Here is a 13,621-nt window from a genome sequence, read left to right on the forward strand (position 1 = left end):
TGAGCCATCTCTCCAGCCCCTCAGACACCTTTTTTTTTTTTTAAACCAGGCCAGCGGGCATCTAGTGACAGGAGGCCTGCAATGTCGCTCTCTTTTCCTTCATGAGTGAGGGGGGCCCCCCCAGGCAGAGGAAAGGCGCATTGACTTAAAGCCACCAGGAAACCCGGTGACCGGGCTGGAGGCATCACTGGGGTGCGGGGGGGGGGGGGGAAGCCAGACCAAGCGCACTCACCAGGCCTTCGCAGGCGCTGATGGCGGCCAAGCCGCCCTCGAGCTCGGGGTCCTGCACGTCGCCCAGCAGGTAGCAGGTGGGAGCGCGGGTCCGGATGTGCGCGTGCGCCAGGCCGCCGCGCCGCCGCGTCTCGCTCACGAAGCCCGGCGCCAGCAGGTGCGGGTTGGCGCTCAGGTTGAAGCGCAGCTCGCGCCCGCGGTACTGCAGCTGGTAGAAGGCGGGCGCGGCGCGGCGCGGGGACCCGTCCCGCTTGCGCAGCACGCGCGGCCACAGCTCGTAGGACAGGAAGGAGCCCCCCGCGTCCACGCGCACCGGGTGCACGATGTCCAAGCCGGCTCGACCCTCGGTGGTGAGCTCTGCAAGGAGGAAACACCACCCCCCCCCCCCGCAACAACAACGTTTAGGCCCTTGGGGGGGGGGGACGGAGTGTTCTCAAGGTCCCCAGGGCAAGGGCAGCCAGGACCAGGACGCCTAGATTCAAACCCTCAACGGGGATGAGGGTGTAACCCCGGCGCTTGGGAGGCTGAAGAAGGACCCTGGGTTGTGGGCTAAGCCACATATCAAATTCAAGGTCATCCTCCACTTACATAGCAAGACCGTATCTCAAAAAAAAAAAAAAAAAGTAAAGGGGGGGGATGGAGAGATGGCTTAGCAGTTAAGGCACACGTCTCCGAAGGCTAAGGACCCCCGTTCGATTCTCCAGGTCCCAGGTTAGCCAGCTGCACAAGGGGGCGCACGCATCTGGAGTTCGTTTGCAGTGGCTAGAGGCCCTGGCGCACCCATTCTCCCTCTCTCCCTTCTCTCTCTCTCTCTCAATCCCCTTCCCTCTCTCTGTCTCTAATTAATAATAAAAGTAAAATCTTTAAAAAAAAAAAAAAAAAGTAAAAGGTCCAGGCGTGGTGGCGCACGTCTTTAATCCCAGCACTTGGGAGGCAGAGGTAGGAAGATCGCCGTGAGTTTGAGGCCACCCTGAGACTACATAGTGAATTCCAGGTCAGCCTGGACTAGAGTGAAACCCTACCTCGGAAAAAAAAACAAAGGAAAAAAAAAAAGTAAAAGTTTTTTTCATGGCTCAGGAGTTAAAGCGTCTGCCAGCAAAACCTAACAAGCCAAGTTACATTCCCCAGTGCCCACGTAAGGCCAGAGACACAAAGTGGCACGTGCATTTGGAGTTCTTCTGCAGGGGCTGGGGGCCCTGGCACAACCATTCATTTCCCCCCCCTCTGGGGGGGGTGTACACATCTTTAATGCAAGCACCTGGAAGGCTGAGGTAGGGACCAACCTGACACTATACAGTGAATTCCAGGTCATAGTGGGCTAGAGCAAGACCCTACCTCAACAACAAAACAAAGCAAAAGATTGTTCAATATTTCATCCCTCCATGCCTCAGTCTCTTCATCCAAACTACCAAAGTCACATCTTTTGTTTTTTATTTTTTGAGGTAGGGTCTCACTCTAGACCGGACTGACCTGGAATTAACTCTGTAGTCTCAGGGTGGCCTTGAACTCATGGCGATCCTCCTACCTCTGCCTCCCGAGTGCTGGGATTAAAGGCGTGCACCACCACACCTGGCTCCAAAGTCACATCTTAACTGCCTTCACTGCTCCCATTATTGTCACCTGAGGATTCACGGTCCTATTCTGTTCACAGTTCTGCAGTGACAACCATCTTATTTACAGCGTAAGACAAAGTTGGCGGCAACAGCAAATGGGGCCCTAGGCAAGGGAACTTCTCCAATCTCACCTCCAGCTACACTACCCCTCCTTGGTGTCCCCTCCTCTTAGCACACTGGCCACCTTGAACTCCCTCAACAGGCCAGATGTGCTGCTGCTTGAGGATTTTGCATTGTTTTCTGTGTCTACAAACATCCTTCCCTCCGTCTTCCACAGGCTGAACCCTTCACCTCGGACCTGAGTGACTCTCGGATGTTCAGAACTGTGTGCCTCGCCCAGAGACACGGCAGACCCACTGACACACCCCGCAGTCACTCGTCACCAGGGCAACTGCAACAGTGACAGACCTACATCTGGCCCAGGACTCCGCGCACCTCAAGGAAGTGCTCCTGCCTGCCACACATGGCCCACTTCAAACTGACACTCACAACTGCCTGCCATCTGGACCAGCATTGGATACTGCGGAGCTCTGGCTAGCCCTGGCCTGCAGCTCATAAAACTTATCTAGTCCCCTGAGGAAGACTTCTTTCATCTTTCTCTGCCTATCTGCAGTACGGGACCCCCTTTGAACTCTGCAGCCTCTTTAACCGTTTCTTTGCCATCCTGTAACCTGCATACACTGTTGTGCATGAAATGTGTCGCACCTTCTGAGTTCGTATTAGTACTTAAGAGGAGAATGAAAGAGCCCCTTTGCCGATGGCTACTAGAACAGGGATGTAAATTCTGACATGGTTTTAAGCCACACATGTGCCTGTCGCTGACACGGTAAACTCATGACAATCTTCTTTTTAAGTCCTTACCCAAACGTCTCGCTGTGAAACCTCCTTTGGCCAGTTTATTTTAACATTGTGATTCACTGGCTCTCCCAGTCTCCCTTCTCAGCTTTATTTCCCGCCCCCACCCCCCACCCCAGGACTCTGACTGACACACCCCGTCACTTAACATTTTAACTGGGTTGTTTTGGAGGGGTTCCTCCCCGCCCCCTGTGATCAGCTCACTCCAACCCAGGCTGACCTGGAACTCACCCTGTGGTTCTAAGCTGGCCTTGAACTCACAGAGATCTCTGCCTGGCCACCACGCCCAGTTTCACCTCCATTGTTTTTGTTTTCTCTCCCCTTCCACTGTAACCTCTGGGAAATGTGTTTGTTGAATATTTTAAGTGCTAGCCACATCTGGAACTTAGTTGTTTCTCTGTAAATATTTTTCAATTTTTAATCTTATAATTTTTTTTATTTTTTTTTTGCAAGCAGAGAGAATGGGCTTGCCAGGGTCTCTAGCCACTGCAAACGAACTCCAGATGCATGTGCCCCCTTGTGCATCTGGCTTTGTATGGGTACTGGGGAATCAAACCTAGGTCCTTTGGCTTTGCAGGCAAGTGCCTTAACTGTTAAGCCATCTCTCCGGCCCTCTCGGCAAACATTTACTGAGTGAATGTATGGAATGGGATAACAACAGAACTTGGACTCTGGGGGCTCCCTGAAGGCTACTACATTGATCCATCCTGCTCGGAGCAGTGCCTGGCCCATTAAACTTAATGGCCATTGTTATGACTATCATTAGCCTGGTGGATTAGCAAAAGTGTTCTCTGGTGCCTGGAAGTTGGGGGGGGGGGGGGGAAATGGCTCATTATCTCCCAGCTTCCTGGAAGGGGGAGGAGGACCACCCAGGGCTCCCTGCAGACCTCCTTTATAGTTTGAAGCACACTTTTCCTAGTCACTGTCCTATTGGATTGACCAAAAAGGCAAGGATTCTTCACTTTACTTTGTTTGCCAGGAATTCTTTCTCAGAAAAATGTTTTAAATGCATAGAATACACAGGAGTACTAAGGAAATTGAATTATATTTGACTTCAACTATCAAAACAATTTTGGAAGTGGACTGTGGAATTATGTGGTCATTTATTGACTCATTAAACAAAATCTAATGGCAACTTTAGCAACCATGGTAATTTTTAAGTAGTGATAAGCATAAAACCTTATTTCAAGGTATCTGCAAGAACTATAATGAGATAAAACTGCATCTTCTCCACTGATAACAAAAATCACAAGTGCTGCTAATGCTATTGAGATTTGATGGTAATATTCATAAAGAAAGAAAACACCAAGGCTGGAGGGATGGCTTAGCGGTTAAGATGTTTGCCTGCAAAGCCAAAGGACCTTGGTTTCATTCCCCAAGAGACCCACTTAGCCAGATGTACAAGGGGGCGCATGCGTCTGGAGTTCATCTTCATTGGCTGGAGGCCCTAGTGCACCCATTCATTCTCTCTCCCCCTCTTTCTCTCTGTCAAATAAACAAATATAAATAAAATATTCTTTAAAAAGATTTTTAAAAAAGAAAGAAAACACCAAATAATACTTAAGAGTTAGAAATGGGACTGGAGGGCTGGAGAGATGGCTTAGCGGTTAAGCGCTTGCCTGTGAAGCCTAAGGACCCGGGTTTGAGGCTCAATTCCCCAGGACCCACATTAGCCAGATGCACAAGGGGGCGCACGCGGTCTGGAGTTCGTTTGCAGTGGCTGGAAGCCCTGGCGTGCCCATTAGTCTCTCTCTCACTCTCTCCTCCTCCTCTTTGTCACTCTCAAATAAATAAATAAACAAAAAAATTAAAAAAAAAAAAAGAATTCATTTGCAGTGGCTGAAGGCCCTAGCATGCCCATTTAAAAAAAGAAAGAAAGAAAGAAATGGGACTGGAGAGATGGCTTAGTGGTTAAAGCATTTGCCTGCAAAGCCAAAGGATCCCAGTTCAATTCTCTAGGATCCACGTAAACCAGATGCACACAAAGGCGCATGCATCTGAAGTTTGTTTGCAATGGCTGGAGGCCCTGGCATGCCCATTCTCTCTCTCTCTCTCTCTCTCAAATAAATAAATAAATAAATAATATAGATACATATTTTAAAAAGAGTTAGAAAAATTATAGATGGGCTGGAGAAGTGGCTTAGCAATTAAGGCATTTGCCTGTGAAGCCTAAGGACCCAGGTTCGACTCCCCAGAACCCACATAAGCCAGATGCACATGGTGGCACATGCGTCTGGAGTGTGCAGTGGCTAGAGGCCCTGGTGAGCCCATTCTCATCCTCCCTCTCTCCCTCTCCCCCCCCCCCACCTATAAGTAAATAAAAATAAAACATTAGAAAAAAATTTCGGGCCTGGTAGTACATACCTTTGGTCCCAGCATTTGGGAGGCAGAGGAGGGATTACTGTGAGTACAAGGCCAGCCTGAAACTACATAGCGAATTCCAGGTCAGTCTGAGATACAGTAAGACTCTGCCTTGAAAAACAAACAAACAAACAAAAAGATGTTGAGGGCTGGGGAAATGGCTTAGTAGTTAAAGCATTTGCCTGCGAAGCCTAAGGACCCTAGTTTGATTCCCCAGAACCCACGTAAGCTAGATGCACAAGGGGGTGCATGCGTCTGGAAATCGTTTGTAGTGGCTAGAGGCCCTAGCGTGTCCATTCTCTCTCTCTCTCTCTTTCTACCTCTTCTTCTCTCTCAAATAAATAAAATTTTAAAAACTATGTTGAGGCTGGAGAAATGGCTCAGCAGTTAAAGGCTCTTACTTGCAAAACCTGGTGACCTGCATTCAATATCCTGGTACTCACGTATAGCTGAATGCTCAAAGTCCATGTGTCTGCAGCTTGTTTGCAACTGCAACAGTATTCTCCCTGTCTCTCTTCCTCCTATCTCTCCCTCAAAGAAAATTAAAAGATTATATATATACAGTTGTATTATTGTCCATTTCAAGTTCATAGATCCCTGGGGTTTGTGATTTCTTAGGTTGAGACTCCCAGGTTAATACACCTGAAGTAAAGTCGGCTGGCCTCTTTTCTAGCTGAGAGAGCAAAGGCATTCTAGGTAAAAAAAAAAAAAAAAAAAAAAAAAAAACAATTTCTAGGCGAAAAGAGGCAGAGAAACCGGTCTAAAGCCACCCAGCAAAAGTGGCAAAATGAAGGCTCAGACCCAAGTTTCCCAGTTGGCTTTGTTAAGACTATAATCTCAGCAGTCTGTCCCTTGCTGGGCTGCAATCTCCCTGTCATTAATGTGAAAGTTTAATAAGATGAGGTTTTTCAAACTTCTTTGGAAGTTTCTTTGAAAGCCCAGCGAATCACAGGCCAGGTGGGCTGCGAGGCTCTGGGACCCTCTTCCTTATCCGCGAGCTTCAGAGGGGCCCAGTGGCGAAGAGCTCCCAGACTTCCTGTATACGTTTCTTACAAACAAATTCCCAGGCCCCATCCCAGACCCTCTGAATCAGCATCTCCAGGACAAAGGATTAGGAAGCTGTGCTTTTACCAAGAGCCTGGGGGGGAACTGGGACCATAAGAGAAGTTAGGAAATCTCCCACTGAGAATGAACTCCTCAGTAACTACAGACCTTTGAAACATCTAGACACCCAGGACCGGGCCACAGAACCTGACTCCGCACAAATGTGGGGCTCTGGGTCCCCCCATGCATACGCATAATTCTCCCACGGTTGTCCATTTGACATTGTGACATGAAATTGTCATCTACAAATAAGTTGGGCTGCACGCAAACCAGAGGTCACAGGTTGGACCTGCTTGGGTTTAGTAAATCTTCCCCAAGGGGTTCGGTTCGAATCCATGCAAGGGCTAGCTTTTGGAAGCCACCATGCAGAATGGCTTCAGCAGGCTTACTGCTCCTGCATCCAAATAAGAGAACTTGGGCCCGCCATGGTGGTGCACACCTTTAATCCCAGCACTCGGAGGCGGAGGCAGGAGGATGGCTGACAGTTTGAGGCCACCCTGAGACTATGTAGTGAATTCCAGGTCAATCTGGGCTGAAGAGAGACCCTTCCCTGAGGGGAATGGAAAAAAAAAAAAATCCTCAATTTCCAGCTTTCCTTGAAAAGCCTTATCATCTATCCACATCAGATTAAATCCACACTTGGAAGCAGTGGCTCGAAGTAAGTGGGTGGGTCCCCCGTAGAAAGAGCCACTGGTCCTTCATCCCCAGCACGCCCCGCTGTCACCTAGTGTCAAGCTTAGCTTCCATCACTAGTAAAAACCGAGAGGTCGTGCACGCCTTTAATCTCAGCACTTGGGAGGCAGAGGGAGGATCACCATGAGTTCAAGGCCACCCTGAGACTACATAGTGAATTTCAGGTCAGCCTGGGCTAGAGTGACACCCTACCTTGAAAAACCAAAAAAATTTAAAAAAAAATTAAAAAGCACATTAAAAAAAAAAAAGCCAAGAGGTACCATGTTTTGAAACAAAATTGTCTCCTCACCAGTCGTGTTTGCTCATTTCAATCATGAGATGCCTGGGCTGTGGCAACTGGAGTATAACCCTTGGATGCTGATCATGGGAGGGATGGGGACATTCGGGGCTCCTAAGCCCAGAGGAAAGAGAGATGCCATCCGACCTTCAAAATGGAGAAATGGGCACAAAGCAGAGCATCATGACAAGGAAACAAAGCCATAGACAGACTGGATGAAGAGGCGCTGCACCGAAGACAGTCCACTTAAGATGCCCCTAAGTGAGCACAAATTCTGCTGTGGAGGTGAGGCGGGCATCCTGGCAGCAGGTGCCATGCACTAGGTTACCAGAGAATGGGGAAAGGCCAGAACCAAGGAGAACAAGCAGCAAGAAGTGAATCTTGGGCTAGGGAGACAGTTTAGCCATTAAGGTGCTTGCCTGCGAAGCCCAAGGAGCCAGGTGACCCACATAAGCCAGAGGCACATGGTAGTGCATGCATCAGGAGTTCATCTGCAGTGGCTAGAGGCTCTGGCACACCCATTCTCTCTCTCTCTCTCTCTCTCTCTCTCTCATAAATAAATAAATAAATAAAATTTTTTAAAGGGGCTGGAGAGACGGCTTAGCAGTTAAGGCGCTTGCCTGCAAAGCCAAAGGATCTCGGTTCGATTCCCCAGGACCCATGTAAGCCAATTACACAAGATGGCTTCACGCATCTGGAGTTCATTTGCAGTGGCTGAAGGTCCTGGTGTGCCCATTCCTTCTCTCCCTCTATGTGCCTCTTTCTCTCTCTCAAATAAATAAAACTAAATATTCAGAAAGAAGATTCTGCGGTCCCTGGCTCCGCAGCTCCTGCTGCTGGTTCTGCCCCTGCCGCAGTAGAGGAGAAGAAGGATGAGAAGAAAAAAGTCTGAGGAGTCAGATGATAATATGGAATTTGGCTTGTTTGATTAAATTACTGCTCCCCTGCAAGTAAAGCTTTTCTATGTATCTTGAGTGGCTTGTGAAAAAGAAAAAAAGAAAAAAGGTTGCCAAGAGTGGTGGCGCACGCCTTTAATCCCAGCACTCAGGAGGCAGAGGTAGGAGGACTGCCATGAGTTTGAGGCCACCCTGAGACTACATAGTGAATTCCAGGTCAGCCTGGGCTAGAGCGAGACCCTACCATAAAAAAAAAAAAAAAAAAAAAAAAGATTGATATGGGACTGGAGAGATGGCTTAACAGTTAAGGTACTTGCCTGCAAAGCCCAAGGACCCAGGTTTACTTCTCCAGTACCCACATAAGCCATATGCACAAGCTTCTGGAGGTCATTTGCAGTGGCTGGAGGCCCTGACATGACCATTCTCCCTCTCTAATAAATAAATTAAGTACAAAAATTAAATCTTGGTCCAGGCACATATTCTATGAGACAATGGGGTGACTAATACTTTGTCAAACATGAGAGCTTTTCAAAGTGGAAAGACCCAGGTTCAGATCCCAAGTGGGCCAGTTATTAGTTGTATGAGCTCAGTCATTTCACCTTGATGAGCCTTGGCTTCCTTAAATGCTCAGAAAATCCAGGCCACAAGACACCGAGAAGTGTTAGTCTACGCTTAGAGAACTGTTAGGCTACCACTATGGAGCCATCTGGCTGGGTTCAAATCCTAGCTCTGCTACCTAAAGCCATGGCACCATGAGTAAGTTACTCAGCTGCTCAATTTCTCCCTCTGTAACGTGGGAGTGAAAACCGCACCTACTCTTTGCTTACGTGAGAACTGAATTAATAGGTATGTGCTTATGGCAACAGCTGATATGTAGCAAGCATGAGCCACATTATGACTGAAAATTAGCATGCAACATTCTCAAGTATACTATGCTTTTTTTTTTTTCTTTCTTTTTGATGGTGCTAAGGATCAATCCCAAAGTCCTTCATGCTACTACTGAGCCATACCCTTGAACTATTGGGTGTCTCTATAAGGAGTTTTATTTATTTATTTATTTTTATTTATTTGAGAGAAGGAAAGAGGCAAAGAGAGAGAGAAAGAGAGAATGGGTGTGCCAGGGTTTCCAGCCACAGCAAATGAACTCCAGATGGATGCACCACCTTGTGCTTCTGGCTTACGTGGTTCCTGGGGAATTGAACTGAGGTCCTGTAGATTTGCAGGCAAGCGCCTTAACCACTAAGCCATCTCTCCAGCCCAGGACTTTAATTTCCTTACTGAATGGCTTTACATCTCTTTAATCAAAAATAAAATATGCACTCGGGAGGCAGAGGTAGGAGGATCACCATGAGTTCAAGGCCAGCCTGAGACTACATTGTGAATTCAGGGTTAGCCTGGGCTAGACTGAGACCTTACTTTAAAAGAAGACAGAGAGAGAGAGAAAATACAGGGGTTGGGGAGATGGCTCAGCAGTTAAGGCACTTACCTACAGAGCCTAACAACCCTGGTTCGATTCCCCAGCACCCATGTAAAGCCAGATGCACAAAGTGTGTGGCCCATGTGTGTGGAATTTGGCTGCAATAGACAGAGGCCCTGGCACGCCCATTCTCTCTCCTGCTGGCCCAGCACTGGGGAGGGGGGGAGGGAAGCATCACTGTTAGTACAAGGCCACCCTGACACTGCACAGTGAATTCAAGGTCAGCTTGGGCCAGAATAAGACCATACCTCGAAAGAAACAAACAAACAAAAAAAACCTTATAGAATATTATGAGTTTTACTATTACTATTATTTTCTTGTTTTATTCTGAATTTTTTTTTTTTTTCAAGGAAGGGTCTCACTCTAGCTCAGGCTGACCTAGAACTCACTCTGTAGTCCCAAACTGGCTTCAAACTTATGATGATCCTCCTTCCTCTGCCCTTAGTGCTGAGAATAAAGGCATGCACCACCACACCCACACACGCAGCTTTAAATTATTTTTGGAAAGAATTTGTATTGTTTTCCATTAATAAAATTAGATTTCTTTAATGTTAGGGTTTTCTTTTATTTTGGTTTGGTTTTCCGAAGTAAGGTCTCACTCTAGCCCAGGCTGACCTGGGCTATGTAGTCTCAGGATGGCCTCTCAGCAATCCTTCTACCTCTGCCTCCACAGTGCTGGGATTAAAGGCATGCAACACCACACCCAGCTAATTCTAGGTTTTTTGGTTTGTTTTTTTTTGATAGGGTCTCACAATGTAGCCCAGGTTGACCTTAAACTCCTAATCCTCCTGCCTCAGCCTCCGGAGTTGGGGAATTACAGTCACTCCACCACTCCGAGCTGAAACAGTTTTAGAGAAGCACTATGAGTTAAAAGGTTCCTCTCGCCAGACGTGGTGGTGCAGGCCTTTAATCCCAGCACTCAGGAGGCAGAGGTAGGACTGCCATGAGTTTGAGGACACCCTGAGACTACATAGTGAATTCCAGGTTAGCCTGGGCTAGAGTGAGACCCTACCTCAAAAAACCAAAATAGAAAAAGGTAACTCTCACTGTGCACCAGTCGACCCTGGTAGAGTCTTGAGTAGCTGAAACTATCAACATCTAGTGCCAGCAAAGAACAGCTGCAGGTTCTAACCCACTGACCAGCATGAATTTACACAGAAGCAGAAATGCAGAGCTAAAGATTGCTTAGGATGGCAGCAGGAATCAGCTTAGCGGGACTGTACGCCAGGGGTCATGGCCACGTTTTTACCAGGTCATGCGATCTGCTCTGGGCACCTGCCCCACGAGGTGTTAAGGACTCTGTATCACTTGTGGGTGACAACTGTCCCTGCAGAGCTTCAACACTGCTCTTACACACTCCGCCTGGTCCAGAGCCTGGGTTACAATCCAGCCCTTGAAATGACCTGCAGCGCATAAGCGTGGCACATGAGTGTCACACATCCTGCTCTGGAAATCACTACCCGGTCCTGGTAGGCACACACAGGGCTCACACAGGTAGCACAAAACAGTGAGTGTGTGACAGGCATAACTGAGTCCGAGTCCTTGGAGTTATCACAGACGGGGGGGGGGGGGGGGGGGGGGGGGGGGGGGGGTTAGCCTGCATTTTCCTGAAAGTGTGCCCCGTACATGCCCTCTGGCCTAAAAGGAGGAACCACTGAGTGGCAAGAGCCCAGGTTTGGAGAAAAGACAGAGGATAGGCAGCAGCCAGGGAGTCAAAACTCGTGACGGGGGCTGGAGAGATGCTTAGCGGTTAAGCGCCTGCCTGAGAAGCCTAAGGACCCCGGTTCGAGGCTCGGTTCCCCAGGTCCCACGTTAGCCAGATGCACAAGGGGGCGCACGCGTCTGGAGTTCGTTTGCAGAGGCTGGAAGCCCTGGCGCGCCCATTCCCTCTCTCTCTCCCTCTATCTGTCTTTCTCTGTGTCTGTCTCTCTCAAATAAATAAAAATTAAAAAAAAAATCGTGACGGTAGAAGGGGGAAGGCCCCCACGCTACATGTCTAGGGGTATTCCAGAGACAGACCTGCCATCCCACATTAGTACCTGGATTAATTGGGGGAGGATGCCTGGCCTGCCTCCACCCTAGGTGGCAGGTCCAGATTGCAGCACTCACCAAGTGTTCCCCAATCATAAACAAGGTGTCTGCCTGGCAGATTAATAAAGATAGTGGCCGCTACATGACCGTCACTGTCCTGTGAAAGTACTGGTAAGAATCCTATGAGGTTGATTTCAGCCACACCCACCCACCACTCTTTCCACAACTGTGGGGGTAGGTGGGGGGGTGTGGACCCGAGTTCAGGCCTAGCTCCTGGTCCCTCTTTCCCACCACCTTCTGCTGCGGGCTATGAGCAAAGGCTTCTTCCAGGTCCCTCTACTCAGCCTGTTTCATTATCCCTAAGACTGCTCCATCCCCCATCTGGCAGGTTTGATGAGCAGATGATGAGAAGTAAGAATGAGGCGGGACCTCGTAGGTCTTAAATGTTTACTTCCCTCTTCTCTTCTTAAATATTAGTGTTCCACCAAACTTCCCCAAACACTCCCCGCAGTGACTTCCCAAACCTCTAGGATCTGATTTAACGTCCCCTATACTGGGACCCACAAGTCCCTCCACAATGGAGGAAGGAGGCCTCATCCAGCCGTGGGAGTACGTTCCCTTAGGACGCCTCACACCCATTCCCCACTGGTCCAGAGCCGGCCCAAAGTTCACCCACCTCTCCAATCCCTGCAACCTCAGCCCTTCTCTTCCCCTACAAAGCCCTTGGACCCCTCACCAGCGGATACTTTCCCCAGTTCTCCATCTGGGTCCCCAGCCGACCTGGGCCTTCCTGAGCACACAGCCGGGGGGGTGGGGAGTCCCCAACATCCCAGATTTCGCTTATTCCCAGGCTGGTTGCTCCCAGCGCGCGCGCGCGCGCCAGAAGCGCGGCTGCCGGGCAGGTCGCCGCCAAACAAGAGCCTGGACGCCCGCCAGGGGCTCGTCCGAGGCCGGCTGGCCGGGCGGGGCCGGGAGAGTGAACCCAGGGCGGAGGAAGAAGCTCCGGCTCCCCGGTTCCACTCCCGGCGCCTTCACACTTGGGGGGGAGGGGGAGACAGGAAATGCAAAGGGTCGCTCAGGGACCCGGCTCCCCCGGAGACACCTAGGGCTGGGAGACCTGGTGAGGGACCCTCCTCCCCAGTAGACCTGCGACCTGACACCGTCGCGGCCCGCCAGCTTTTCAGACGAGCCACCCGAAGGAGAGGGGTGAATCCCCGTCCAGCCTCCTCGGAGGAGCGCTTTCCCCGGAGAGATGCGCGCATCGCAGCATCCGCGGTGGGGAAGCTGCAACCCGGGGAGTGAAAGGACCAAGCAGAAAAAAAAAAAAAATTAAGTCTGGCTATCCAGCTGAGTCCGGGGATCGGGGACGGCTCCCGTACCCGCAGTGTCGCCCCTGTGCCTGCAGACCCCAGCCCTGTCCCCTAACTCCAAGGGAGAGACAGAGCGACGGACGCCACCGGCCCCTAGCTGAGCCGCTCCGACGCGGACTGCACAGAGGTGAGAAGGGGCTAAATGAAGGTAGGGGAGCAGAAAGGGTGGCAGGACCAGGCCAGCTCGAGGGGCTCGGCCACCCACCTGGTGCGGGTCCGGGGGCGCCGGGCGTCAGGGCGCAGAGGAGGAGGACGAGGAAGGCGCGCAGCGGCGGCGGCAGGCTGCGGGGACTCGGCCGGACGCGCATGGCCCTGGCCGGGTGGCCGCTGGGCGACCCCTGGTGCACAGTCTCGTCTGTCCCGTCCGGTCCCAGCCCGGGTCCCGGGTCCGACTTAGGACATGCCTGGCTGGCCGCGTGCAGCTCCTGGCGTCCGGACCACGACTCCGGCCGGGAGAGCAGCTGCGCTGGGTCCTCGGGCAACAAAGACGGCAAAGGCCCGCCCCCTCGGCCGGCCGGCTGCCCAGGCAAAGAAAAGAGAGCCAGAAGGAGAGAAAGAAAGAAAAAGGAAGGAGGGAGGGAGGGAGGAGAAGCTCGGCCCCAGCCCCAGCCCCGCCCCCACCGCCTCGCCCCGCCCCCCCCAGCCGTCCCGCCGGCCGCCCACCGCGCGCGGGGCGGGGCGGGGCGGGGCGGGACAGGGCTGGGGACATCACC

The 13,621-nt window shown here is 50.8% G+C and overlaps 1 protein-coding gene across 2 annotated transcripts in view; it reads right to left on the reverse strand.

Annotated features, from left to right (window-relative positions):
* Positions 1-13,419, reverse strand: part of Adamts7 (ADAM metallopeptidase with thrombospondin type 1 motif 7) — a 48,737-nt gene extending 35,318 nt beyond the window's left edge. For both annotated transcript variants that reach the window (XM_045160314.1, XR_006639310.1), the window contains exons 1-2: positions 13,114-13,419; positions 233-588 (exon numbers count right to left, since the gene is read on the reverse strand). In XM_045160314.1, the coding sequence (XP_045016249.1) occupies positions 233-588; positions 13,114-13,216 (459 nt within the window). In that variant the 5' untranslated portion in view covers positions 13,217-13,419. The remainder of the gene's footprint in view (positions 1-232; positions 589-13,113) is intronic.
* Positions 13,420-13,621: the final 202 nt, after the last annotated feature.

This window comes from Jaculus jaculus, chromosome 10 (genome assembly GCF_020740685.1).
Source record: "Jaculus jaculus isolate mJacJac1 chromosome 10, mJacJac1.mat.Y.cur, whole genome shotgun sequence".
Lineage (NCBI taxonomy): Eukaryota > Metazoa > Chordata > Mammalia > Rodentia > Dipodidae > Jaculus > Jaculus jaculus.